This window comes from Dendrobates tinctorius, unplaced genomic scaffold (genome assembly GCF_039654945.1).
Source record: "Dendrobates tinctorius isolate UK_male_01 unplaced genomic scaffold, ASM3965494v1 ptg000119l, whole genome shotgun sequence".
In the NCBI taxonomy this organism is placed as follows: Eukaryota; Metazoa; Chordata; class Amphibia; order Anura; family Dendrobatidae; genus Dendrobates; species Dendrobates tinctorius.
The window spans coordinates 1,486,403-1,511,986 of record NW_027361787.1 but is presented as its reverse complement, the minus strand read 5'-3'; the positions used below and the strand labels follow the sequence as shown (position 1 = coordinate 1,511,986).

Sequence of the window (25,584 nt, the reverse complement as noted above, 5' to 3'; positions counted from 1 at the left end):
GGGAGTGTGTATACGTCACATAACCCTCTATACTGAACTGTGGGGTATATGTTTAACTCCATATCAGCATAGGGTTATGAGGAATCGCTCCTGTCAAACCAATCTAATCAGTTTTTATGAAGAGGTAAGCTATAGGCTGGATCAAGGTGAGTCATTGGATGTGGTATATCTTGATTTTTCCAAAGCATTTGATACCGTGCCACACAAGAGGTTGGTACACAAAATGAGAATGCTGGGTCTGGGGGAAAATGTGTGTAAATGGGTAAGTAACAGGCTTAGTGATAGAAAGCAGAGGGTGGTTATAAATGGTATATTCTCTAACTGGGTCGCTGTGACCAATGGGGTACCGCAGGGGTCGGTGTGGGACCTATTCTCTTCAACATATTAACGATCTGGTAGAAGGTTTACACAGTAAAATATCGATATTTGTAGATGATGCAAAACTATGTAAAGCAGTCAATACAAGAGAAGATAGTATTTTGCTACAGATGGAAGAAGGGAAGGAATCAATATCACCATTACACACTGAACGGGAAACCACTGGGTAAATCTGACATGGAGGACTTGGGGATCCTAGTTAATGATAAACTTACCTGGAGCAGCCAGTGCCAGTCAGCTGCTGCTAAGGCAAACAGGATCATGGGGTGCATTAAAAGAGGTCTGGATACACATGATGAGAGCATTATACTGCCTCTGTACAAATCTCTGGTTAGACCGCACATGGAGTACTGTGTACAGTTTTGGGCAACGGTGCTCTGGAAGGACAAAATGGAACTAGAGCGAGTACAAAGGAGGGCAACAAAATTAATAAAGGGGATGGGTGAACTACAATACCCAGAGAGATTAGCAAAATTAGGATTATTTAGTGCAGAAAAAGATAACTGAGGGGCAATCTAATAAACAGGTATCAATATATAAGGGGACAATACAAATATCTCTCCACGGATCTGTTTATACTAAGGAAGGTGATGGTCTCTAGGGGGCATTCTCTGCGTCTGGAGTAGAGAAGGTTTTTCCACCAACATAAAGAGGATTCTTTACTGTTAGGGCAGTGAGAATCTGGAATTCCTTGCCTGAGGAGGTGGTGATGGCAAACTCAGTTGAGGGGTTCAAGAGAGGCCTGGATGTCTTCCTGGAGCACAACAATATTGTATCTTACAGTGATTAGGTTCTTTAGGACCTAGATCTGGGGATTCATTCTGACAATATAGACTGAACTGAAAGGAGAAATGTCTTTTTTCAGTCTTGCTAACTATGTAACAATGTTTTTTTCTATTAGTCACCTACTGACTAAACTTCAGGGTTGAATTATGGGTATAGTTTTACATTTGGAATTAATAAAGTTTAGTTTTATCCTTTTGTCAGCAAACATGAGGAATGACAACAGACAACCCATTTAAGAAGATTCAATTTTGGTTAAAATTCTTCCAACATTATGAACATAAAAAAGGCTTCTCCCCTATGTGACATCTCTGATGTTTATTAACAGTTGATTTCCAAGTAAAGTATTTCCCACATTAAGAAAATGAAAAAGGCTTCTCCCTTGTGTGAGTTAGTTGGTGTGTAACAAGATTCCCTTTATGGTTAAAACATTTCCCACATTCTGAACAGGAAAAAGGCTTCTCCCCTGTGTGAGTTCTCTGGTGACCAACAAGATGACATTTCTGGTTAAAACATTTTCCACATTCTGAACAAGAAAAAGGTTTCTCCCCTGTGTGAGTTCTTTGGTGACTAAGAAGAGATGATTTCTTCAGAAAACTTTTCCCACATTCTGAACAGGAAAAAGGATTCTTCCCTGTGTGAGTTCTCTTGTGGTTAACAAAATGTGATTTATGTGCAAAACATTTCCCACATTCTGAACAGGAAAAAGGCTTCTCTCTTGTGTGAGTTCTGTGATGAGTAACAAGCAGTGATTTATATGCAAAACATTTCCCACATTCTGAACATGAAAAAGGCTTCTCTCCTGCGTGGGTTATTTGGTGTGTAACAAGATTCCCTTTATGGTTAAAACATTTCCCACATTCTGAACAGGAAAAAGGCTTCTCCCCTGTGTGAGTTCTATGGTGCTTAATCAAATCTGATTTCTGGTTAAAACATTTCCCACATTCTGAGCATGAAAAAGGATTCTCCCCTGTGTGAGTTCTATGGTGAGTAACAAGTAGTGATTTATGTGCAAAACATTTCCCACATTCTGAGCAGGAATAAGGCTTCTCCCCTGTGTGAGTTCTCTGATGTGTAACAAAATGTGATTTGTTGTTAAAACATTTCCCACATTCTAAACAGGTAAAAGGCTTCTCCCCTGTGTGAGTTCGTTGGTGTGTAACAAAATGTGATTTGTTGTTAAAACATTTCCCACATTCTGAACAGGAAAATGGCTTATTTGCTTTAGTAGCAGTTTGTTTTTTATTGCCTCTTTTGTGACTTTGATTTTCCTTAGTAGTCGGTAATGAATCAGAAGATGTGACCTGTTTCATAGGATCAGATGACAGATCTTTGCTGTGAATGGATGATGGTATATCTGGAGTAATGGCATTCAATTCAGTTGTATCTTGCAGGATCTCAAGATCATCAGATTTAAACATTGAAGATGTCAACTGTCCCACTGATCTCCTGGTACAGTCATCTGCCAAGATCAAAACAATTTTTTAAAAAAGTTTTATATTTATATTTTCGAACATTTCTACTTAAACTGTCCATAAAAATGGCAAGCTATGTAAAGAACTTTGATTATTTACCAAGACAATGACCGTTCACAGTGTAATAGAAAACCTTGTTGGATGAGCCAGTAGTGTGCGGTGTTCAACTGTTTGTTCATTCTGCCTCCCAAATATCGAATAAAAAGAAACCAATCAATGTTATGTAGGCAAAAATAATACCAGTTCTCATCTCAAAAAACAAGTCCCCACTCAGGTCCATCATCTGCCAATGGAAAAACAGAGGTTCCCGCACTATTAGTGGCTCAAAGGCTGCTGAAAAGCAACAAGGTTTCTATAAACCAATCCACCAAAATCCGCTCTCACTTCGGAGTCTTGCAGTGTGCGCAAACAACATTTAGGATCCCTGTATTTAGCAATATTATAGTGAGAAGAATCCACTTAATTTGCGGTGTCTCCTGGAGCACAATCTGGGCACTATGTGCTGGGTAATAAAATGGCAAATGTGTAATTTTCACTCTCCAACATCCACTGCGTGTTAATTTCCAGAAAGTGACTGTGGAGTTAAAATATTCACTCCTCCTACACACGTGGTCAAAGCTGTTGGTACCCCTCGTTTAATGACAGAAAAACCCACAATGGTCACAGAAATAACTTGAATCTGACAAAAGTAATAATAAATCAAAAATCTATGAAAATGAAAGTCTGATATTGCTTTTCAGCCATGCTTCCACAGAATTTTTAAAAAAAATAAAACTCATGAAACAGGCCAGGACAGAAATTATGGTACCCTTAACTTAACCACTTCATGACCGCCAACGGTAGATAAACGTCGCGCTAGCAGGGCTTTGTGCAATGCCGATGTTTGTCTACGGTCGGCAGTTTTGTGCTCATCAGGACCCCACATAACTTATAACGAGGGAATTCTGGCGCAGAATGCTTCCTGTGACCCCCGACCTCATCGAGACCTGATAGGTTCAGGTCCTGATGATGTCAGCATCACACCAGCCAATGATACAAATCACTAGGAGAGTTTGTTGTAGCAACTTTCCCGGGTGATCTGCCTCATAAAAACGCTGTTTCTCCTCAGATCTCCTGTCAGTGAGAGAATAGAGGAGAAACAGTGTTACAAGAGCTGCTGCCAACAGCTGTGTCAGTCAGCGATTGTGCTATAAAGTAAAAAACAGATAAGGCAGGTTAGGGTTAGTGCTATAGTTAGGGTTAGTGTTGGGGCTAAAGCTAGGGTTACTGTTAGGCTAAAGTTAAGGTTTATTCTAAAGTTAGGATTAGGCTAAAGAATTAGGCTTTTCTCAATTGTCTCCTCAATAATTTGGTCACATCAGAGTTTTCTATTTCCAGAAAAAAAATAAAAACGCATAAAATGGCCCGTCAGTATTATAGTGCAGAGGAGGCTTATGCACTTTTATGTTCTGACAGTGAAGAAAGTGCAGTGTCAGATGGCGATGTGGATTTCGAGGGCTTTAGTAGCAGCGACAGTGATAGCTCAGAAATGAGCAGTGATTCTGGTCCATCCTCACACACAAGGACCAGTACAACAAGAAGGACAAATAGCGCTTCTGGAGAAATGTCTCCAACTCCGGGAACAATGCCCAGTACTAGCGCTGTCCCTAGTGCTCGTGAATTGGCGCATACCAATGTCCAAGGGGCTTTGCCTCTGGATGTAGCATTTCCCAGATGGGAGGCTTCGGATTCGGCTACTCCATTCATCCCTAATTTTAATGCCATTCCTGGTATAAATGTGGAGGAGGAAATTTTTGGACCAATTAGTTTTTTTAATTTGTTTCTGACAGATAGCTTGCTAGAGCATATTGTCCTACAAATTTATATGCGTCCCAATTCATCAGCCAGAATCCACGATCCTATTATGCTAGGTCAAATTTATGGACACCAACTAATGTCCTAGAAATGAAAACATTTTCAGGACTTACATTCACTATGGGTCTTGTTAAAGAAGCAAGCATTTGGTCCTATTGGTCCAACCGACCTGTTCAAGCCACCCCTATGTTTTCTGCCGTTCTTCCTAGGACGCGTTATGAAATGTTCATGAGATTTTGGCATTTTAACTACAATAGTCAATGCCTGCCCAGAAATGCCCCAGAACATGACAGACTATTCAAAATCAGACCCATCATCGAAGACTTGACAGAAAAGTTCTTAAAGCTCTACACCCCAACAGAAAACACTTCCATTGATGAGTCCCTTGTAAAATTCAAAGGAAGACTGCACCTCAAGCCATTTATTACTAAGAGGGCAAGGTTCGGAATAAAGCTCTACAAAATGTGCGAGAGTTCAACCGGATACGCATCAGCTTTTCACATTTATGAGGGGAAAGACAGCCAACTAAACCCACCAGGAGGCCCTACTTATCTGGGGACATCTGGAAAAATGGTTTTGAGTCTTTTTTTTCAAAAAGGCTACAATCTGTATGTTGACAACTACTACACCAGAATAACCCTATTTAAAAGTCTGGTTAGTCATGTATTTGTTTCAGGTGGCCACATATAATTCTTTTGTGTTATACAAAAAAGCCGGAAATGCAGATACTTTCCTTGATTATCAGGAAAAGGTCACTGAAAATCTTGTTTTTGAAAATTTTGTCCCCGCCAATCCTTTAGATCTGAAGATGTCAGAAGACTCACTGAGCGACATTTTATTGCCCTCATCCCAGTAACTGAAGCAAGAAAGAACCCCAGAGAAGATGTCATGTATGCTCCTAGAGAGGAATGAGGCATGATACCTGCTATTATTACCCACAATGCCCATCATTGCCAGCCTTATGCCTCCATGACGGCTTTACAATCTTCCACACAGAACCACGTTTTTGAACTGTTTTGACATTCAAGCATTTGGATTATTTAGTGACAGACACATTTGAGTAGAGCTGACTTAACAATTTCCGGGGGTAGGTGGGGGAGGTCTCCAGAGACACAAGCTGGGCACAATATATTGGACACTACAATGACATTTTTGCAATTTTTCCTCAGAAACTTCCACTATGTGTTTCTGGAAATCATCCATGTAGTGAAAATGGTCACTATATCCATAGATGAAATCCCAGAGGGGTGTCATTTCCGAAAAGGGGTCACTTCAGGGGGGATTCTGTTGTTCTGGCACTTAGTGGCTCTCCAAAGTTCCACAGCAGCAGAATCCGCCCTGAAGTGATCCCATTTTGGAAATGACACCCCTCTGCGAATTCACCTATGTATACCCATAGATTTACCTATGATGACCATTTAACTATCTACCTATTTTCCAATGTAAATTTTGGGGCTAAAACAAAATTTTAATGGTAAAAATGTACCATATTTTTCGGACTACAAGACGCACTTTTTCCCCAAAATTTTTTGGGGGAATTGGGGGTGCGTCTTACAGTTGGAATATACTTACAAATGCTGCGGTATCGGCGCTCTGTGCTGCGTGGAGGGCTCCGCCGGCATTTTGTCAAAGCCCGGAGACCCCTGTAGATCCATTGCTGTGATGCGGTGGTCTCCGGAAAAATGGCCGCTGTGTGCAGCACATGCTGAGATTCAGATCTCGTCCTGTGATCTCGTTGCCGAGATCTGAATCTGAGCATGCTCCACCCCCAGCTGCCATTTTCCCGGAGGCCACCGCATTGCAGCAATGGAGCTGAAGGGGCCTATGGCTTTGACAAAAAGGCGGTGGAGCCCCCCACGCAGCACAGAGCGCCGCTGCCCCAGCACAGAGCAACGCCACCGCCCCAGCACAGATCGCTGCTACCGCCCCAGCACAGAGCACTGCTGCCACCCCGGGTAGAGAGCTGCTGCCACCCCAGCACAGAGCACCGCTGCCGCACCAGCCAGGAAAGGGATTATCCGGCGGCCACCACACCAGCCTGGACCACCGAACAACCTCTATGACCACTTTGGCACCTGTGCTGATCCCCCCCCGGTAAGCTGGATTCGGACTGTAAGACGGACCCTCATTTGGCACATTTTTTCCCCTATTTTCCTTTCGAAAATTTGGGGTGCATCTTATAGTCTGAAAAATACAGTAATTATTTTTTCTTCACTGCCCAGTGGTATAATTTTCTATGGAACAGCTGTGGTGTCAGTATGCTCACTGCACCACTAGAGGAATTCATTCAGGGAAGTATTTGGTAAAATGCAGTCACTTTTGGGGCTTATGCTGTTCTGGTACCTCAGGGGCTCTGACAATGTGACATGTCACCCACAAACAATTCCAGCAAAATCTGCTCTCCAATAGGGCGCTCCTTCCCTTCCAAGCTCTGCCATGCGCCCAAACAGTAGCATTCTCCCACATATGGGGTATCGGCGTGCTCAGGAGAAAGTGCACAACAAATTGTATGGAACAATTTCTCCTGTTACCCTTATGAAAATGCAAAATATGGAGTTAAAAAGATTTGTGAAAAATGTTATTTTTTTTTACTTCCACGGCGCCATGTTATAAACTTCTATAAAGCAGCTGTGGGTTCAAGGTGCTCAATACACATCTGGATAAGTTCCCTAAGGGGTCTAGTTTCCAAAATGGGGTCCCTTGTTGGGGGTTTCAACTGTTTAGGGATATCAGGGGCTCTCCAAATGCGACATGGCAACCGCTAATTATTCCAGCATATTTTACATTCATAAAGTCAAATGGCGTGCCTTCCCTTCTGAGCCCTGCCGTGTGTCCAAACAGTAGATCTCCCACACATATGGGGTATCGGCATGCTCAGGAGAAATTGCAAAACAAAATGTATCGTCCATTTTCTCCTGTTACCCTTGCAAAAGTAAAAAATTAGGTCTAAAGGAAAATTTGTGTGAAAGTAAATGTTTATTTTCTCCTTCCACATTCCATTCATTCCTGTGAAGCACCTGAAGGGTTAATAAACTTCTTGAATGTGGTTTTGAGCACCTGGAGGGGTGCAGTTTTTAGAATGGTGTCACTTTTGGGTATTTTCGGTCATATTGACCCTCAAACTCACTTCAAATGTGAGGTGCTCCCTGAAAAAATTGTTTTGTAAATTTTGTTGGAAAAATGAGAAATCGCTGGTCAACTTTTAACCCTTATAACTTCCTAACAAAAAAAAATTGATATACTTGATATAGATGATACTGCGCAGGCGCCGCCATCACCGGTGACATTTCGCTGGGTGTAATTTTTTTCTAAGCCTCACAATAGCCACAATATTATAGGCATTATCAACAGTAATATCAATGCTATTATATGCATTATGTAATAATGGGGGCAGGTCAGTGAGGGGTCAGCGACCTGTCATAAGCCCATACAGATGAATATGTAATCAGAGCACCACATAAAGCCCCGCCCACAGCCCTGCCCACACCCCCGCCCCAGAGCACGAGAATCTCATTAACTGAAAACTACAAATACAGATTACACAACAGTAAACCAGAGTTGCCCTCATTTATGGTGGACCATTGGAGCTACTATGGATCCTGAGCAGAAGATTAGAGAAAATAATATTGCTCCCCATTTCAGGAGAGATTGTGCAGTAATCTGAATTCCTTAGGATCAGAAACAATGTAATTTATGACGTGGAGTGAATCCATGACACCAGGGCTGGAGCCAACACATCTCCTGCAGGCGGGAATAAATGTATATTACAGCCCTCAGCCACGCACAGCTTAGAGAGGTGAGTTGTGAAATACTCGCCAGGATTTGAGTACCGCATTACTCGCCGAGTACCAAACCCTAACGAGTATACTCGCTCATCCCTAGGAACCAAGAGACATTCAGCAGCACAGAAGGGAGAAAAGGGAGATTCATCCGATAATATCTCAGGGATCTAGGAAGCCAACAGCATCATTACCCTCCGCTTTCTCTTACAGGCCCAGCATAAGATTTTTCTTCAAGCGAGTTTCTAACCTCTCAGCACATTCTACGTACGCTGTCATTTGGCTTTATAGTTACAGATCTGGGCAGGTAACGGTCAGTATTTTGAGGTGGATGGATTCTCCAGGTTCTAAGTTCTATAGAAAAGGGCTTTCAAAGCCCAAATAAATTTGAACAGTTTTGGGTGGAGGAGAATGTTGTGGTCTAGAGGCAAAATGGTGACCATGGTAATACGGCCGGACTACACCACCGATAAAGCAGCCACAGCCGGTGACTGAGAGGAATCTGTGACTTCTCTGCATTCAGTGGTTACTACTCACCTGGGTAGTCATATGTGGGAATCTCCTCTTTACACCACTCATCATCTCTCACATATGTCTCTGTAGTATTAATATGGGTCAGATCTTCACCCTGAAACAAATATTGTAAAAGTCACAGACAGATGGAGAAGTCTCATCTATGATCAGCTCTAATCCTGCCATCTCCACCGTTCTCATTACACAAGTATAAAACATATAATACTGGTGGATAAAACAAGACTGAGCACAAAACCTTCACAGCCGTCTACACATCATAGGGGAGATCTCCTGACACCTTCTCTCCATCTACCTGATGATCCTGAGGAGCACTGGGATCTTCTTGGTTACAGTCCTGTGGAAGAAGAGGACGGGGACATCTCTCTGGTGTTGTCCTCTTACTGGATAGATCTGGAGGAAACACATACAGGGACTGAATTCATTCTCTACATACAGATAATTATAGGCCGTGTGTATTTAGTCCAGTCTATTACCTGGAGATGTGAGGGGCTGGGGAACCTCCATTATGACGTCCTTGTACAGATCTCTGTGTCCTTCTAAATACTCCCACTCCTCCATGGAGAAATTGACGGCGACATCCTGACACCTTATAGGAACCTGACACATACAATGATACCGTCATCCCCCCGATCCCTTCATAGTGTTACTGTATAATGTCCCAGCATTCCCAGCAGTGTCACCTCTCCAGTCAGCAGCTCAATCATCTTGTAGATGAGTTCTAGGATCTTCTGGTCATTGATGTCCTCATGGAGCAGGTGATGAGGTGGAGGCCCCGTGATTGGGCTCAGGGGTCTTCCCCATCCCTCAGACACAGGGTCCTGACAGTGATCACTAGAGGTCTTCTTCACCACTGTGTAATCCTGGTAATGGAGAGACACATTAATAAATCTCACTACAGACATTTCCAGAGTCCTCACCTCTCCAGTTCTGTCCATCTGTTATTCCCATAGATAAGAATGATGTAATGTGACGTCATCAGAATCTCTCACCTCTCCAGTGAGACGGAAGAGGATCTCTAGGGTGAGGTGTAACATCCTCTCCGCCATCTTGTCTCTGTCCATATCCATCCTTGATGGGTAAATCAGGAAAATTCTCTTCTGTAGAAGATCTTCACTGAGAGGATCCGATATTGTAGAGACCTGAATGAGAAGATGATCCGATGTAACATCATAAGAATCCTGTGTAATAATACAATTACTGGAGATAATAAGGGAAACATATGAGGAGATTTATTATCTTACAGGGTTTAGTTTTCTTCCCTGACATCTACTAATAAAACCTATATATTTAGGCCACAGACAACAAGCAGTTTCCTCCTCGGAGTCGGCAGCTGAACACGTTCCTCATAGACTCATCTTCCATAACGCTAATTCTCGTCTCATTACCGACACTGGAATCGGCATTAGCAATACTGCAGGAGAGATTCATTACACGCGACATGAGAAATAACTCCTTCATGATGAGGACGACATCTTCATCTTCTACTGCGGCTCTAGAGACAGATGTGGCCAGAGTCGGTCACTGCCTCCATCCCCACCGGCCGTCTATATGAAGGTTTCCCGTCTTCCCCGCACTGGAATCTTCTCTCACGTTAGATCTCAGCTCTGAGTCACACACAGAAGTTTGAGGCTTTTCTGCAAGAACAGGACAGGAGAGATCTGAGGCCGATGTCTCCATGTACAGGGTTTCCCCTCGGGATAAGAGGCTTTTCTATCCCTTTCCCCCAATTAGAGGGGACACCTGTGGATATCGGGGTCTTTACCGGCTGCAGTCCTGGGGGGATTTACTCGGTAACGTGGACGTTGGACAAACGTCACCATCAATTCCCATCAGAGTGAAGGAACATCGCTCCTCTATTCAGCTCTATGGATCCAGGATGAAATCCACTGCGGCCCCTGCAAGAAAAGAGCGAAGTCTGGTGAGACCCCCGAGGCCGGAGATTTCTACAGCTGCTCTGTGCACAGGACCTGTGATGAGGTCACAGGAGGGGAGGAGTCAGGGGTCACGTGATCAGGGGCCTCAGTGTGTGCAGGACTCTGCTGTGCTGGTTGTCATGGTGCTGGATGAGGGGAAGTTTCTGTGTGGGGTCAGGAGGGGTTTACAGGGTGGATGTAGCAGAGCCGTGTGTGTACAAGGTGTACGGAGCGGAGCCGTGTGTGTACGAGGTGTACGGAGCGGAGCTGTGTGTGTACGAGGTGTACGGAGCGGAGCCGTGTGTGTACGAGGTGTACAGAGCGGAGCCGCATGTGTACGAGGTGTACGGAGCGGAGCCGCGTGTGTAGGAGGTGTACGGAGCGGAGCCGTGTGTGTACGAGGTGTACGGAGCGGAGCCGTGTGTGTACGAGGTGTACGGAGCGGAGCCGCATGTGTACGAGGTGTACGGAGCGGAGCCGTGTGTGTACGAGGTGTACGGAGCGGAGCCGTGTGTGTACGAGGTGTACGGAGCGGAGCCGTGTGTACGAGGTGTACGGAGCGGAGCCGCGTGTGTACGAGGTGTACGGAGCGGAGCCGCGTGTGTACGAGGTGTACGGAGCGGAGCCGCGTGTGTACGAGGTGTACGGAGGGGAGCCGCGTGTGTACGAAGTGTACGGAGCGAAGCCGCGTGTGTACGAGGTGTACGGAGCGGAGCCGTGTGTACGAGGTGTACGGAGCGGAGCCGTGTGTGTACGAGGTGTACGGAGCGGAGCCGTGTGTACGAGGTGTACGGAGCGGAGCCGCGTGTGTACGAGGTGTACGGAGCGGAGCCGCGTGTGTACGAGGTGTACGGAGCGGAGCCGCGTGTGTATGAGGTGTACGGAGGGGAGCCGCGTGTGTACGAAGTGTACGGAGCGAAGCCGCGTGTGTACGAGGTGTACGGAGCGGAGCCGTGTGTACGAGGTGTACGGAGCGGAGCCGTGTGTGTACGAGGTGTACGGAGCGGAGCCGTGTGTGTATGAGGTGTACGGAGCGGAGCCGTGTGTGTACGAGGTGTACGTAGCGGAGCCGTGTGTGTACGAGGTGTACGGAGAGGAGCCGCATGTGTACGAGGTGTACGGAGCGGAGCCGCGTGTGTAGGAGGTGTACGGAGCGGAGCCGTGTGTGTACGAGGTGTACGGAGCGGAGCCGTGTGTGTACGAGGTGTACGGAGCGGAGCCGTGTGTGTATGAGGTGTACGGAGCAGAGCCGTGTGTGTACGAGGTGTACGTAGCGGAGCCGTGTGTGTACGAGGTGTACGGAGCGGAGCCGCATGTGTACGAGGTGTACGGAGCGGAGCCGCGTGTGTAGGAGGTGTACGGAGCGGAGCCGTGTGTGTACGAGGTGTACGGAGCGGAGCCGTGTGTGTACGAGGTGTACGGAGCGGAGCCGCATGTGTACGAGGTGTACGGAGCGGAGCCGTGTGTGTACGAGGTGTACGGAGCGGAGCCGTGTGTGTACGAGGTGTACGGAGCGGAGCCGTGTGTACGAGGTGTACGGAGCGGAGCCGCGTGTGTACGAGGTGTACGGAGCGGAGCCGCGTGTGTACGAGGTGTACGGAGCGGAGCCGCGTGTGTACGAGGTGTACGGAGGGGAGCCGCGTGTGTACGAAGTGTACGGAGCGAAGCCGCGTGTGTACGAGGTGTACGGAGCGGAGCCGTGTGTATGAGGTGTACGGAGCGGAGCCGTGTGTGTACGAGGTGTACGGAGCGGAGCCGTGTGTACGAGGTGTACGGAGCGGAGCCGCGTGTGTACGAGGTGTACGGAGCGGAGCCGCGTGTGTACGAGGTGTACGGAGCGGAGCCGCGTGTGTACGAGGTGTACGGAGGGGAGCCGCGTGTGTACGAAGTGTACGGAGCGAAGCCGCGTGTGTACGAGGTGTACGGAGCGGAGCCGTGTGTACGAGGTGTACGGAGCGGAGCCGTGTGTGTACGAGGTGTACGGAGCGGAGCCGTGTGTGTATGAGGTGTACGGAGCGGAGCCGTGTGTGTACGAGGTGTACGTAGCGGAGCCGTGTGTGTACGAGGTGTACGGAGCGGAGCCGTGTGTGTACGAGGTGTACGGAGCGGAGCCGTGTGTGTACGAGGTGTACGGAGAGAAGCCGCGTGTGTACGAGGTGTACGGAGCGGAGCCGCGTGTGTACGAGGTGTACGGAGCGGAGCCGCGTGTGTACGAGGTGTACGGAGCGGAGCCGCGTGTGTACGAGGTGTACGGAGCGGAGCCGTGTGTGTAAGAGGTGTACGGAGTGGAGCCGTGTGTGTAAGAGGTGTACGGAGCGGAGCTGTGTGTGTAAGAGGTGTACGGAGCGGAGCCGTGTTTGTGTGGACCCTCTGTGTACGCTGTATACCCCCAGCTTCGGTCTCAGACCCCACAGTGTACGCTGTATACACCCGTATACCCCCATCTTCGGGCACAGACCCCTGTGTACGCTGTATACACCCATATACCCCCAGCTTCGGTTGCAGATGCCTCTTTGTACGCTGTATACACCTGTATTCCCTCAGCTTCAGTTGCAGACCCCTGTGTATAATGTATACACCTGTATACCCCAAGCTTCACTCACAGACCCTGCGTCTCTCACACTATATACACCTGTATACCCCCAGCTTCAGTCGCAGACCCCTGTGTATGTTGTATACACCCGTATACCCCCAGCTTCGGTCACAGACGCCTGTGTACACTGTATACACCCATATACCCCCAGCTTCAGTTGTAGACCCCTGTGTATACTTTATTCACCTGTATACCCCCAGCTTCAGTCACAGACCCTGCGTCTCTCACACTGTATACACCTGTATACCTCCAGCTTCAGTCTCAGAACCCTGTGTGTATGCTGTATACACCCGTATACCCCCAGCTTCGGTCACAGCCCCCTGTGTACACTGTATACACCCGTATACCCCCAGCTTCGGTCGCAGACCCCTGTGTACACTGTATACACCTGTATACCCCCAGCTTTGGTCGCAGACCCCTGTGTGTACTGTATACACACGTATACCCCCAGCTTCGGTCACAGACCCCTCTGTGTATGCTGTATACATCCGTATACCCCCAGCTTCGGTCACAGACCCCGCATCTCTCACACTGTAGAACTGTCGCCGGACACACACGGTAAAACTGCGGTCGTCGGTCTCTCATCTCTCGCACTTATACTGATAACATAAGATGGAGTCAGACGAACCCTCCTACAAAATGTGAGAACAAAGTCATTACTACAGGACTGTGTGAGAAAGGGATTTATTCTACAAGAAACGCTGGGGCCACAAATGAGAATAACATAATGTCGCTCATCTTCTCTTTCACCATAGATATTGACAGTGAGGATGACTTTCACTTTGCCGCAATGTGGATTTTAGTGGCCATACATAAGTAGTTTAGTAGCTTCTGAAAGCTTTCTGGAAGCCGGGAAGGCCTGGTTCCCAGTAAAAGAGTAGAAGGTTCCAGATCAACCGGTCCACCATACATCTGTGCTATCAGACACTTCACCTTCTCCCAAAGCCCAGAAACTACCGTACAAGACCACCAAATATGTTTCATGTCACCAGATATTCCACAGCCCCTAAAACAGTCTCCCGAGATTTTAGGAAAAATGCTGTGAATTTTTTCCTGTACATAATAGACTCTGTGTAATAGTTTTAAGGAGGTCTCCACAAGGGAAGTCTGGTGACTACCTCTTGATATGGTGTCACAGCTACGATACCATTCATCAATTGACTGTTCAAACCCCAGATCCTCCTCCCACTGTAACATACTGTATACTTCAATTTTTTATCATCTTGTGGAGAATTTATAGCATAGTAGATCAATGAGATCGTTCCCCTGCCCAAAGGGTCATTTAGACATTTATTTTCAAAACTGGTTGCCCTGAGAGTAGTACCGCTCGGGAGGATCTGCTTTGCAAAGTGGGAGATCTGGTTCAAGCGCATTACCTCCCTAACTGGAGGGTCAAATTTTTGAACAAATTCCTGTCTGTCAAGTAAGATATTAAATGGGGAACACAAATGTTTAAGTATATGAATACCTTTCAGCTTCCACCAAGAAAAAATTTGAGGCTCAAGGCCTGGCGGGAACATGGGGTTTTGTAATATAGCTGTCAGGGGAGAAGGGCTTGATTGTAAGTTATATTTAAACCGGACTTTCCTCCAAAGAAGCAACGAGTGGACTGTAAAAGGAGCCACATTCATTAACCCCTGTGGAAGTCGGTCTGTGGTGCACATTAGGCCTGATAAAGAGAATGGTTTGGAGAGAAATGATTCCAGAATAACCCATCTCGGACTATTGGGATATGAACACGCACTTATTAATGGAGCAATCTGTGCCGACTTGTAATAAAGTGTAAAATTAGGGAGGGATAAATCCCCTTCTTTTCTGTGATGGAACATAAGTTTTTGCACAATTCTGGGTTGTTTTCCGAGCCAAAGAAACTTAGACATCATAGAGTGTAACTGAGTGATCGTTCTGGCTGGTACCATAATTGGGAGGGACCTAAATAGATATAAGAAGCGAGGCAGTGACACCATTTTTAATGCATGTATTCTGCCGAGCCAGGATAACTTTGAGGAAACCCATCTATCCAGGTCCCAGACCTGAATATCATTGAACATCTGTGGGATGATTTGAAGCGGGCTGTCCATGCTCGGCGACCATCAAACTGAACTGAACGGGAATTGTTTTGTAAACAGGAATGATCACAAATACCTTCATCCAGGATCCAGGAACTAATTAATAGCTACAGGAAGCGACTAGAGGCTGTTATTTTTGCAAAAGGAGGATCTACGAAATATTAATGTCACTTTTATGTTGAGGTGCCCATACTTTTGCACCTGTCAAATTTTGTTTAAATGCAGATTGCACATTTTCTGTTAGTACAATAAACCTCATTTGAATCCAGAAATATAACTGAGTCCATCAGTTATTAGATATATGAAACTGAAATAGCTGTTGCAAAAACCAAAATTGTTATAAAGAAAAAAGGTTAACATTAATAGGGGTGCCCAAACTTTAACATATGACTGTACATACATACACACTTTGAGCTTTATATATTAGATATATATATATATGTTTTATTATTCTTTTTGCCTAAAATACAAAGGCCATGTGTCATCTTAGAGGTTCGGCCTTTTAGAGATCATTTCATCTTCATCTTACTACTGCTCACAATAACGGTCATTTTGACCCGGGGCGCCCACACTTTTACATGCCGCTGTCAATGCTTCGTCCCGCTGGTGCTCAATATTTAATAGGGTCTTACTATTAAACTTAATGAAAAGTTCGGTGAATTTCTTTGAGCTGTTATTACTAGAGATGAGCGAATATCGTCAGAGAAGTTGTTATTGGCTAATATCGCTTACCGAATAGCTGCATCGGGACCCCGGATCCCTGGAGCGCTCCCGATAATCAGCTGCATGTGTCACCCTCCATGCAGGTGCTGTGACTATCACACAGCGCGACACATGCAGCTGATTCTCGGGAGCGCTCCAGCACACTGAGTCCTGGACACACTGAGGCCCTGATCATGTGACCCCTGACTCCTCCCCTCCTGTGACCTCATCACAGGTCCTGTGCACACAGAGCGGTCATATATGTGGCAGACACTCCTGGATCTTCTGCTTTCTGGGCCGGTTCCTCCTGTGAGTCCTATTAACCCTTTCGCTCCCTGTATTCTCCTTTCTGACAGGACAATATCTGAATTCGGATAGTGTGACAGGAATTTAAGCAATGTGGAAGGAAAAAATGACAATTTTTCTTTTTTCCTCACAAAAATGTGACTTTAGCCCCAAAATTGGCAGCGTAACAAATCCTTATTTTCCCCACTGTAGTTTGTAGACTCCATATACAGATCCCTTAAGTGAGAAAAGAGCTGAATTCCCCACTTAAGTTATTGCATTTTGGAAATTGCCCCCACTGGGAATTTATCTCCAGGTAAAGGCACAATTGTGTCTCCATGGGGGTTGTGCTCACAGCCCAACATCGTGTGGCCTCCAAAGAAATGCCACCCCGCACCATTACTGACCACTGCCAAACCGGTCATGCTGAAGGATGTTGCAGGCAGCAGATCGCTCTCCACGGCGTCTCCAGACTCTGTCACATCTGTCACATGTGCTCAGTGTGAACCTGCTTCCATCTGTGAAGAGCACAGGGCGCCAGGGGTGAATTTGCCAATCCTGGTGTTCTGTGGCAAATGCCAAGCGTCCTGTATAGTGTTGGGCTGTGAGCACAACCCCCATCTGTGGACCTCGGGCCCTCAGACCATCCTCATGGAGTCGGTTTCTAACCGTTTGTGCAGACACATGAACATTTGTGGCCTGCTGAAGATTATTTTGCAGGTCTCTGGCAGTGCTCCTCCTGTTCCTTCTTGCACAAAGGTGTAGGTAGCGGTCCTGCTGCTGGGTTGTTGCCCTCATACGGCTCCCTCCACATCTCCTGGTGTAGTGTCCTGTCTCCTGGTCATGCCTCCAGCCTCTGGACACTACGCTGATGGGTTGCCCTCCCAGGGCTGTGGGGTACTCGGTATCGGGCCGTTGTCATGGGGATGTGTCACAGCAGAGGTGACCCGGTCCGTGGCCCTGGGCGCCCAAGCAATGGGGAGATGTAGTTAATGGTGGAATAGTTCGTGACGCCACCCGTGGTGTTTGGTAAATATGGTGTTAGGCCAACGCTGCATACAGATCCGCTGGGACTGATGGTATGTGCAGCTTAGATGGTAAAGCTCCCCACAGGTGGAGCTGTAGTACCAGGGCAGTGTAGATGTAGCTGGCACGGGATGTAGCAGTGCCAAAAGCATAGGGAACAGACAAGACACAGCGGTTGCAGTTTCTGTACCTTTACTGAGTATATGCAGTCCAGAGTCCTGATTACAGATGGTATTTAGCAGGTTAGCCTGGAAGCAGATCATGATTCTCTCTCTGCAGAAGGGCTGTGCAGTCTCCTTCCTAGCGCTTTGTAGTGTGAAGCACTCCAGTACTTAGTTACTCTGAAATGCCTCTCTGCAGATGTTCCTAGAACTTTACTTGTATGACAGACAGCTGTAGCCTCTCTCGGGGACTACTCTCCTGAGTCCTGGCTCTATTCAGTTGCTGTTGTGTCCCTAGTCTTTGGTGAGAGCAGGGCATTTACAGCCTCCTACTCCTCTGGTATCTGTGGCAGGACTGTTAGTATCCGTACCACCGTGGAGACCAGGCTCCAGTTCTGTGCGCTCTCAAGCTGAGGGAGCTCGCCTTCTGCAGCTCAGCTTCGTTCCTCCCGTCTGCACACTTCACCCTCCGCAGGCTATCTGCCCCTTCTTCCTCCTGGCCCTCAGAGGACACTCCTCTACAGAATCCTGGTTCAGAGTTCCCCCTGCTGGCCCGGAGTGGAACTGCGTTGCATGCATTAGGTTAACTGCTGGAGAGACCCATCACTGCTTCCAAGCCTGGCATTACCCTCCCCTGGAGGAAGGCAAAGCCAGTGTGGCGACCATACTCTTGGGGGTGCCACACTGACAGACACAGCAAACCTTCTTGCCACAGCTCGCATTGATGTGCCATCCTGGATGAGCTGCACTACCTGAGCCACTTGTGTGGGTTGTAGAGTCCGTCTCATGCTACCACAAGTGTGAAAGCACAACCAGCATTCAAAAGTGACCAAAACATCAGCCAGAAAGCATTGGTACTGAGATGTGGTCTGTGGTCCCCACCTGCAGAACCACTCCTTTATTGAGGGTGTGTTGATAATTGCCAATAATTTCCATCTGTTGTCTATTCCATTTGCACAACAGCATGTGAAATTGATTGTCAGTCAGTGTTGCTTCCTAAGTGGACAGTTTGATTTCACAGAAGTTTGATTTACTTGGAGTTATATTCTGTTGTTTAAGTGTTCCCCTTATTTTTTTTGAACAGTGTATATAGATAGAGAGATTTTTTTTTCTTTACGTTGGAGGGTCCAATTCCAGCTATTGCTGTGTGATCTGTGATTTCTATCTAATCCACTGTGTACAGGATAATAGAGTATAATAAAGTAGTTATGGACGTGACGTAACTAACATTGTGCAGTGACTCTGCTTTCCATATAGTGATGGATATTTCTTGTTGCTGAAACTGTGATTTTTTTTCCACTTTAAACCTTTTTTAAACCCCTCTGATCAGTGCGATCACACAACATACAAGCCTCTGATGGCTCCGGTGATGCCCTGTACTACTGTAGTGCCGTGTATCATCACTGCCTGTCAGTGTAATACTAACGGCCCCATACACATGACATCAGAGTTGTCTGATCGGTCATTTGGCAGACGGCGATCTCTCCCGACTCCCCCATACACACAAATATTCCAGCTTTCCTGTGGTCTGTATGAGAGAGTCGCCTCCAGACTCCTCTAGAGGAGGATTATCTACAGGAAGAGCAAACGGATTATCCTCTGAAATTCAGGATGCCAGATCCTTCTCTACCCTGACATCATCTGTCGGGAGGCCCCCAAATACATTATATGGTCGGCCAAACCCCCCGAAATCAGTGCTTTCATGGAACTTTAGTCTAATGTGTATGGGGGGTTATAAGGTAACTTATTGGACGCTGCCTCTGGCCCGGCCTAATAGACCTTCATACATTGCAGCCCAGACCCCATTATTAGGCATGTAAGGCCTGTTTCACACTTCAGTTTTTTTGTGTCAGTTAAAATCTGCCAAAATGGCGGAAAGCGGATCCGTTGCTAACTGATGTGAACGGATGCCACCGGACCGTTTTTTTGATGGATCCGATGATTGAAGAATTTTAAAGGAACTGCAGCCTGGGGGGGGGAGGAGGGGGGAGAGAAAGAAAGAGAGAGAGATTTTTTTTTTCCAGGCATCAGAACAGACTTTAGGGTTACATTTCAGGGTGAGTGAAGTTTTTCGGGCATGCGCAGTGTGAAGTGCGGATCCTTCCGCCCGAAAAAACGTTACATGCTCCGTTCGGGCATGTCGGCAGACGGCAAAATTTTGGCGGATCCGCAAAAAAACGGATTCAACGGTTGGCCGTCCGTCAAGATCCACTGGTAATGCAACTCAATGGGAAAAAAAACAGATCCGCCAAACAAAATAGCGGATCCGTTTTTTTTGCAAAACGGCGGATCTTGACTGATGGACAAAAACTGAAGTGTGAAACAGGCCTAAGTATCAGAGTATCTAGGCCGCCCCATAATATCGAGTACTTGGAGGCAGGGGGCATTCAGCCAAACTCTGTCACACCTTCTTAGATGTCATGTTTGCTTTTCAGGGTTTTTGTTGAAGCCTCATCTGTGCCGTCCCTGCGGTGTACATCTATGTTCTGGGGCCCAAAAAGATTAATTTCTTCTTAATAAATGTTTAACATGTTAAAAATTATAAAATGTGTCTTCTGCTTTTTACATATTTTTTTCTTCTTACAAGAATTGTTGGAGCCAATTTTCTTTAGAAACATTTTAATATCGGCTTTTTCTGGAGTTTTCTTGTAATATAGGAAAGCCTAAGGCCAGAAATAAACCCCATAAATCACTGTACATGGAGACTTTGGGATCAGATCATTTCTGTCCGTTGTGTTTGTGGAAACAAAAAATCTTTTCTAAAAGCCTCAAACTTTTGTGTGTGACTCAGAGCTGAGATCTAACGTGATAGAAGATTCCAGTGCGGGGAAGACGGGAAACCTTCATATAGACGGCCGGTGGGGATGGAGGCAGTGACCGACTCTGGCCACATCTGTCTCTAGAGCCGCAGTAGAAGATGAAGATGTCGTCCTCATCATGAAGGAGTTATTTCTCATGTCGCGTGTAATGAATATCTCCTGCAGTATTGCTAATGCCGATTCCAGTGTCGGTAATGAGACGAGAATTAGCGTTATGGAAGATGAGTCTATGAGGAACGTGTTCAGCTGCCGACTCCGAGGAGGAAACTGCTTGTTGTCTGTGGCCTAAATATATAGGTTTTATTAGTAGATGTCAGGGAAGAAAACTAAACCCTGTAAGATAATAAATCTCCTCATATGTTTCCCTTATTATCTCCAGTAATTGTATTATTACACAGGATTCTTATGGTGTTACATCGGATCATCTTCTTCTCATTCAGGTCTCTACAATATCGGATCCTCTCAGTGAAGATCTACATAAGAGAGTTTTCCTGATTTACCCATCAAGGATGGATATTGACAGAGACAAGATGGCAGAGAGGATGTTACACCTCACCCTAGAGATCCTCTTCCTTCTCACTGGAGAGGTGAGAGATTCTGATGACGTCACATTACATCATTCTTATCTATGGGAATAACAGATGGACAGAACTGGAGAGGTGAGGACTCTGGAAATGTCTGGAGTGAGATTTATTAATGTGTCTCTCCATAACCAGGATTACACAGTGGTGAAGAAGACCTCTAGTGATCGCTGTCAGGACCCTGTGTCTGAGGGATGGGGAAGACCCCTGAGCCCAATCACGGAGCCTCCACCTCACCCCCTGATCCATGAGGACATCAATGACCAGAAGATCCTAGAACTCATCTACAAGATGATTGAGCTGCTGACTAGAGAGGTGACACTGCTGGGAATGCTGGGACATTATACAGTAACACTATGAAGGGATCAGGGGATGACGGTATCATTGTATGTGTCAGGTTCCTATAAAGTGTCAGGATGTCGCTGTCTATTTCTCCATGGAGGAGTGGGAGTATTTAGAAGGACACAGAGATCTGTACAAGAACGTCATAATGGAGGTTCCCCAGCCCCTCACATCTCCAGGTAATAGACAGGACTAAATACACACGGCCTATAATTATCTGTATGTAGAGAATGAATTCAGTCCCTGTATGTGTTTCCTCCAGATCTATCCAGTAAGAGGACAACACCAGAGAGATGTCCCCATCCTCTTCTTCCACAGGACTGTAACCAAGTAGATCCCAGTGCTCCTCAGGATCATCAGGTAGATGGAGAGAAGGTGTCAGGAGATCTCCCCTATGATGTGTAGACGGCTGTGAAGGTCTTGTGCTCAGTCTTGTTTTATCCACCAGTATTATATGTTTTATACTTGTGTAATGAGAACGGTGGAGATGGCAGGATTAGAGCTGATCATAGATGGGACTTCTCCATCTGTCTGTGACTTTTACAATATTTGTTTCAGGGTGAAGATCTGACCCATATTAATACTACAGAGACATGTGAGGGGTGATGAGCGGTGTAAAGAGGAGATTCCCACATATGACTACCCAGGTGAGTAGTAACCACTGAATGCAGAGAAGTCACAGATTCCTCTCAGTCACCGGCTGTGGCTGCTTTATCGGTGGTGTAGTCCTGCCATATTACCATGATCACCATTTTGCCTCTAGACCACAACATTCTCCTCCACCCAAAACTGTTCAACGACTTTGGGCATTGAAAGCCCTTTTCTATAGAACTTACAACCTGGAGTATCCACCTACCCCCTGGTATTAGTGTGAAGGTGAACCTTTAAAGCGAGATCTATATAATTGCTTGTACCTGACCTAATATAGGCCGAGTGCGTGCTTAAGGAGTCACACGGAACACAGAGTTAGATGTCTACTCCTTTCTCAGCAAAGGCTTGCACAGAACTGAAGTTTATTCTCAAGACAAAGAGACAGGAAATGGGTGTCACACAATCTCCTGAGTAGCCAGTGTCAGTCTATGATAGGTCCATTTCAGCTTCACTTCCATATATGGTATCCAGTATCTCAGCTTCTGCATTCCAAGGATTCCTTACAGGGTGTTGTCTGAAGGCACAGACGCCATCTTGGTACACCATATGTGAACTGACTTGTATAAGGGTTAATAATTGATTTCATCAGCCATTCTCTGCTTCACATTAGAAGACACTGACCGTTACCTGCCCAGATCTGTAACTATAAAGCTAAATGACAGCGTACGTATAATGTGCTGACAAGATAGAAAATCACTTGGAGAAAAATCTTATGCTGGGCCTGTAAGAGAAAGCGGAGGGTAATGATGCTGTTGGTTTCCTAGATCCCTGAGATCTTATCGGATGAATCTTCTCTCCCTTCTGTGCTGCTCAATGTCTCATGGTCCCTACAAGACCAGGTCCAGTCTTTCTGGCCAAACTTCCCTTTTATGATCCACAACAGTAAATGTGCAGTGAGGCCAAGTGTGAATTTCTGTCCAATAACAGCAGAGTTTCCCTTTATCCTGACTTTTCAATTTGTATTAAAACCAACTAACTTCAGGGAGGATTGTGATAATCTACAGGACAAACATTCCACCTGTGCCATGATAGATCTCTAAGCTGTGCGCGGCTGAGGGCTGTAATATACATTTATTCACGCCTGCAGGAGATGTGTTGGCTCCAGCCCTGGTGTCATGGAGTCACTCCACGTCATAAATTACATTGTTTCTGATCCTAAGGAATTCAGATTACTGCACAATCTCTCCTGAAATGGGGAGCAATATTATTTCCTCTAATCTTCTGCTCAGGATCCATAGTAGCTCCAATGGTCCACCATAAATGAGGGCAACTCTGGTTTACTGTTGTGTAATCTGTATTTGTAGTTTTCAGTTAATGAGATTCTCGTGCTCTGGGGCGGGGCTGTGGGTGGGGCTGTGGGCGGGGCTTTATGTGGTGCTCTGATTACATGTTCATCTGTATTGGCTTATGACAGGTCGCTGATCCCTCACTGACCTGCCCCCATTAATGCATATAATAGCATTGATATTATTGGTGATAATTCCTATAATATTGTGGCTATTGTGAGGCTTAGAAAAAAATTACATCCAGCAAAATGACACCAGCGGCGCCTGCGCAGTATCATCTATCTCTTACTTATAGATGCTAAGGCGCAGGAGCCGCCATGACCGGTGCAATTTGCTGAATGTCATTTTTTTTCTAAGCCTCACAATAACATATTGTGCCCAGCTTGTGTCTCTGGAGACCTCCCCCACCTACCCCCGGAAATTGTTAAGTCCGCTCTACTCAAATGTGTCTGTCACTAAATAAACCAAATGCTTGAATGTGAAAACAGTTCAAAAACGTGGTTCTGTGTGGAAGATTGTAAAGCCGTCATGGAGGCATAAGGCTGGCAATGATGGGCATTGTGGGTAATAATAGCGGGGATCATGCCTCATTCCTCTCTAGGAACATACACGACATCTTCTCTGGGGGTTCTTTCTTGTTTCAGTTACTGGGATGAGTGCAATAAAATGTCGCTCAGTGAGTCTTCTGACATCTTCACATTCTAAAGGATTGGTGGGGACAAAATTTTCAAAAACAAGATTTTCAGTGACCTTTTCCTGATAATCAAGGAAAGTATCTGCATTTCTGACTTTTTTGTATAACACAAAAGAATTATATGTGGCCACCTGAAACAAATACATGACTAACTTTTTATACCAGATATATGATTTTCTTGATGCCTGGTATGGCTGTAGAACCTGATCTGCAAGGTCCACAACTAAGTATCCAAAGTATCGGATCGGAATGGATCGGCCGATCTTAAAAAAAAGTATCGGTATCGCCGATTCCGATACCGGAAGTCCCATTCAAGTCTATGGGACTTCCGGTATCGGAATAAGAAAAATCCTGTTTTTCCCTTGTACAGCCTCTCTGGGGTCTGTATGGGCCTTTCGGGGGGCTGTGCCGGCCTGCCGGTGGTCTGTGCAGGCTCCGGTGGGCTGTGCCGGCCTGCCGGGGGGCTGTGCCGGCCTGCCAGGGGGGCTGTGCAGGCTCCGGTGGGCTGTGCCGGCCTGCCGGGGGCTGTGCCGGCCTGCCGGGGGGCTGTGCAGGCTCCGGGGGGCTGTGCCGGCCTGCCCGGGGGCTGTGCAGGCTTCGGGGGTCTGTGCAGGCATCGTCCGATGGGACTACAAGTCCCATCGGGCGATGCCTGCTACCATGACAGTGATTGACACATTAGCCAATGATGGGACAGTAGTAGTCCCATCATCCGGCTAATGTGTTGAATGTAAAAAAAAAAAAAAAAAAAAAAATTACATGCTACATACATACAACATGCATACTAATTACATGCTACATTCATACTACATACTACATACATGCTACATTCATACTACATATATACTACATGCAACATACATACTACATACATACTACATGCAACATACATACTACATATATACTACATGCATGCAACATGCATACTACATATATACTACATGCAACATACATACTACATATATACTACATGCTACATACATACTACATATATGCTACATACATACTACATATATACTACATGCATGCTACATACATACTACATGCTACATACATACTACATATATACTACATACATACCACATACATACTACATACATACTACATACATACTACATGCTACATACATACTACATATATACTACATGCATGCTACATACATACTACATGCTACATACATACTACATATATACTACATGCATGCTACATACATACTGCATGCTACATGCATGCTACATACATACTACATACATACTACATGCTACATACATACCACATATATACTACATACATACTACATACAATACATTCATACAATACATACATAGACATACAGTACATATAACATAGAGTAACATACTTACCAATACTTGTCACATTGTTTCCCGAAGCCATTGTCTTTTCCGGAATAAATATTAACATAACAAACCACAAAAATACTCACCCACGATCCGAAGCAGTCCACGAGTGTGTCCCACGACGATCTTGGGTAGAGAACTGCAGCATCAGCTGTTGCTGCCGTTCTCTACGGGCTGCAGGAATCCAATGACGGAAGGTAGGTATCCTTCCGCACTGTATTCCTCCGCCACTTAAAAAAAAAAAAAGTCCCTAGTCTCACTTTATGCCATTGCTGTGTGGGAAATTCCTGCTATGGATGCA

The 25,584-nt window shown here is 45.9% G+C and overlaps 1 protein-coding gene across 1 annotated transcript; it reads right to left on the bottom strand.

Moving 5' to 3' along the window:
* Positions 1-1,459: 1,459 nt before the first annotated feature.
* Positions 1,460-19,018, bottom strand: LOC141101539 (uncharacterized). Its single transcript, XM_073590664.1, has 3 exons — positions 18,989-19,018; positions 8,807-8,897; positions 1,460-2,623 (listed from the first exon to the last, which is right to left on the bottom strand). Exons 1-3 carry the CDS (start codon positions 19,016-19,018, stop codon positions 1,518-1,520), a joined length of 1,227 nt encoding a protein of 408 aa, XP_073446765.1. The 3' UTR covers positions 1,460-1,517.
* Between the last annotated feature and the right edge of the window lie 6,566 nt (positions 19,019-25,584).

Bases quoted from the DNA above. Each gene is read 5' to 3' on its own strand.
- LOC141101539 (XM_073590664.1), bottom strand. From the start codon at position 19,018: ATGACCGATCAGACAACTCTGATGTCATGT. The intron at 8,898-18,988 runs GTATGGGGCCGT...TATTTGTTTCAG, and splicing joins AGACAACTCTGATGTCATGT to GGTGAAGATCTGACCCATAT. The intron at 2,624-8,806 runs GTGAGTAGTAAC...TGATCTTGGCAG, and splicing joins TCCCACATATGACTACCCAG to ATGACTGTACCAGGAGATCA.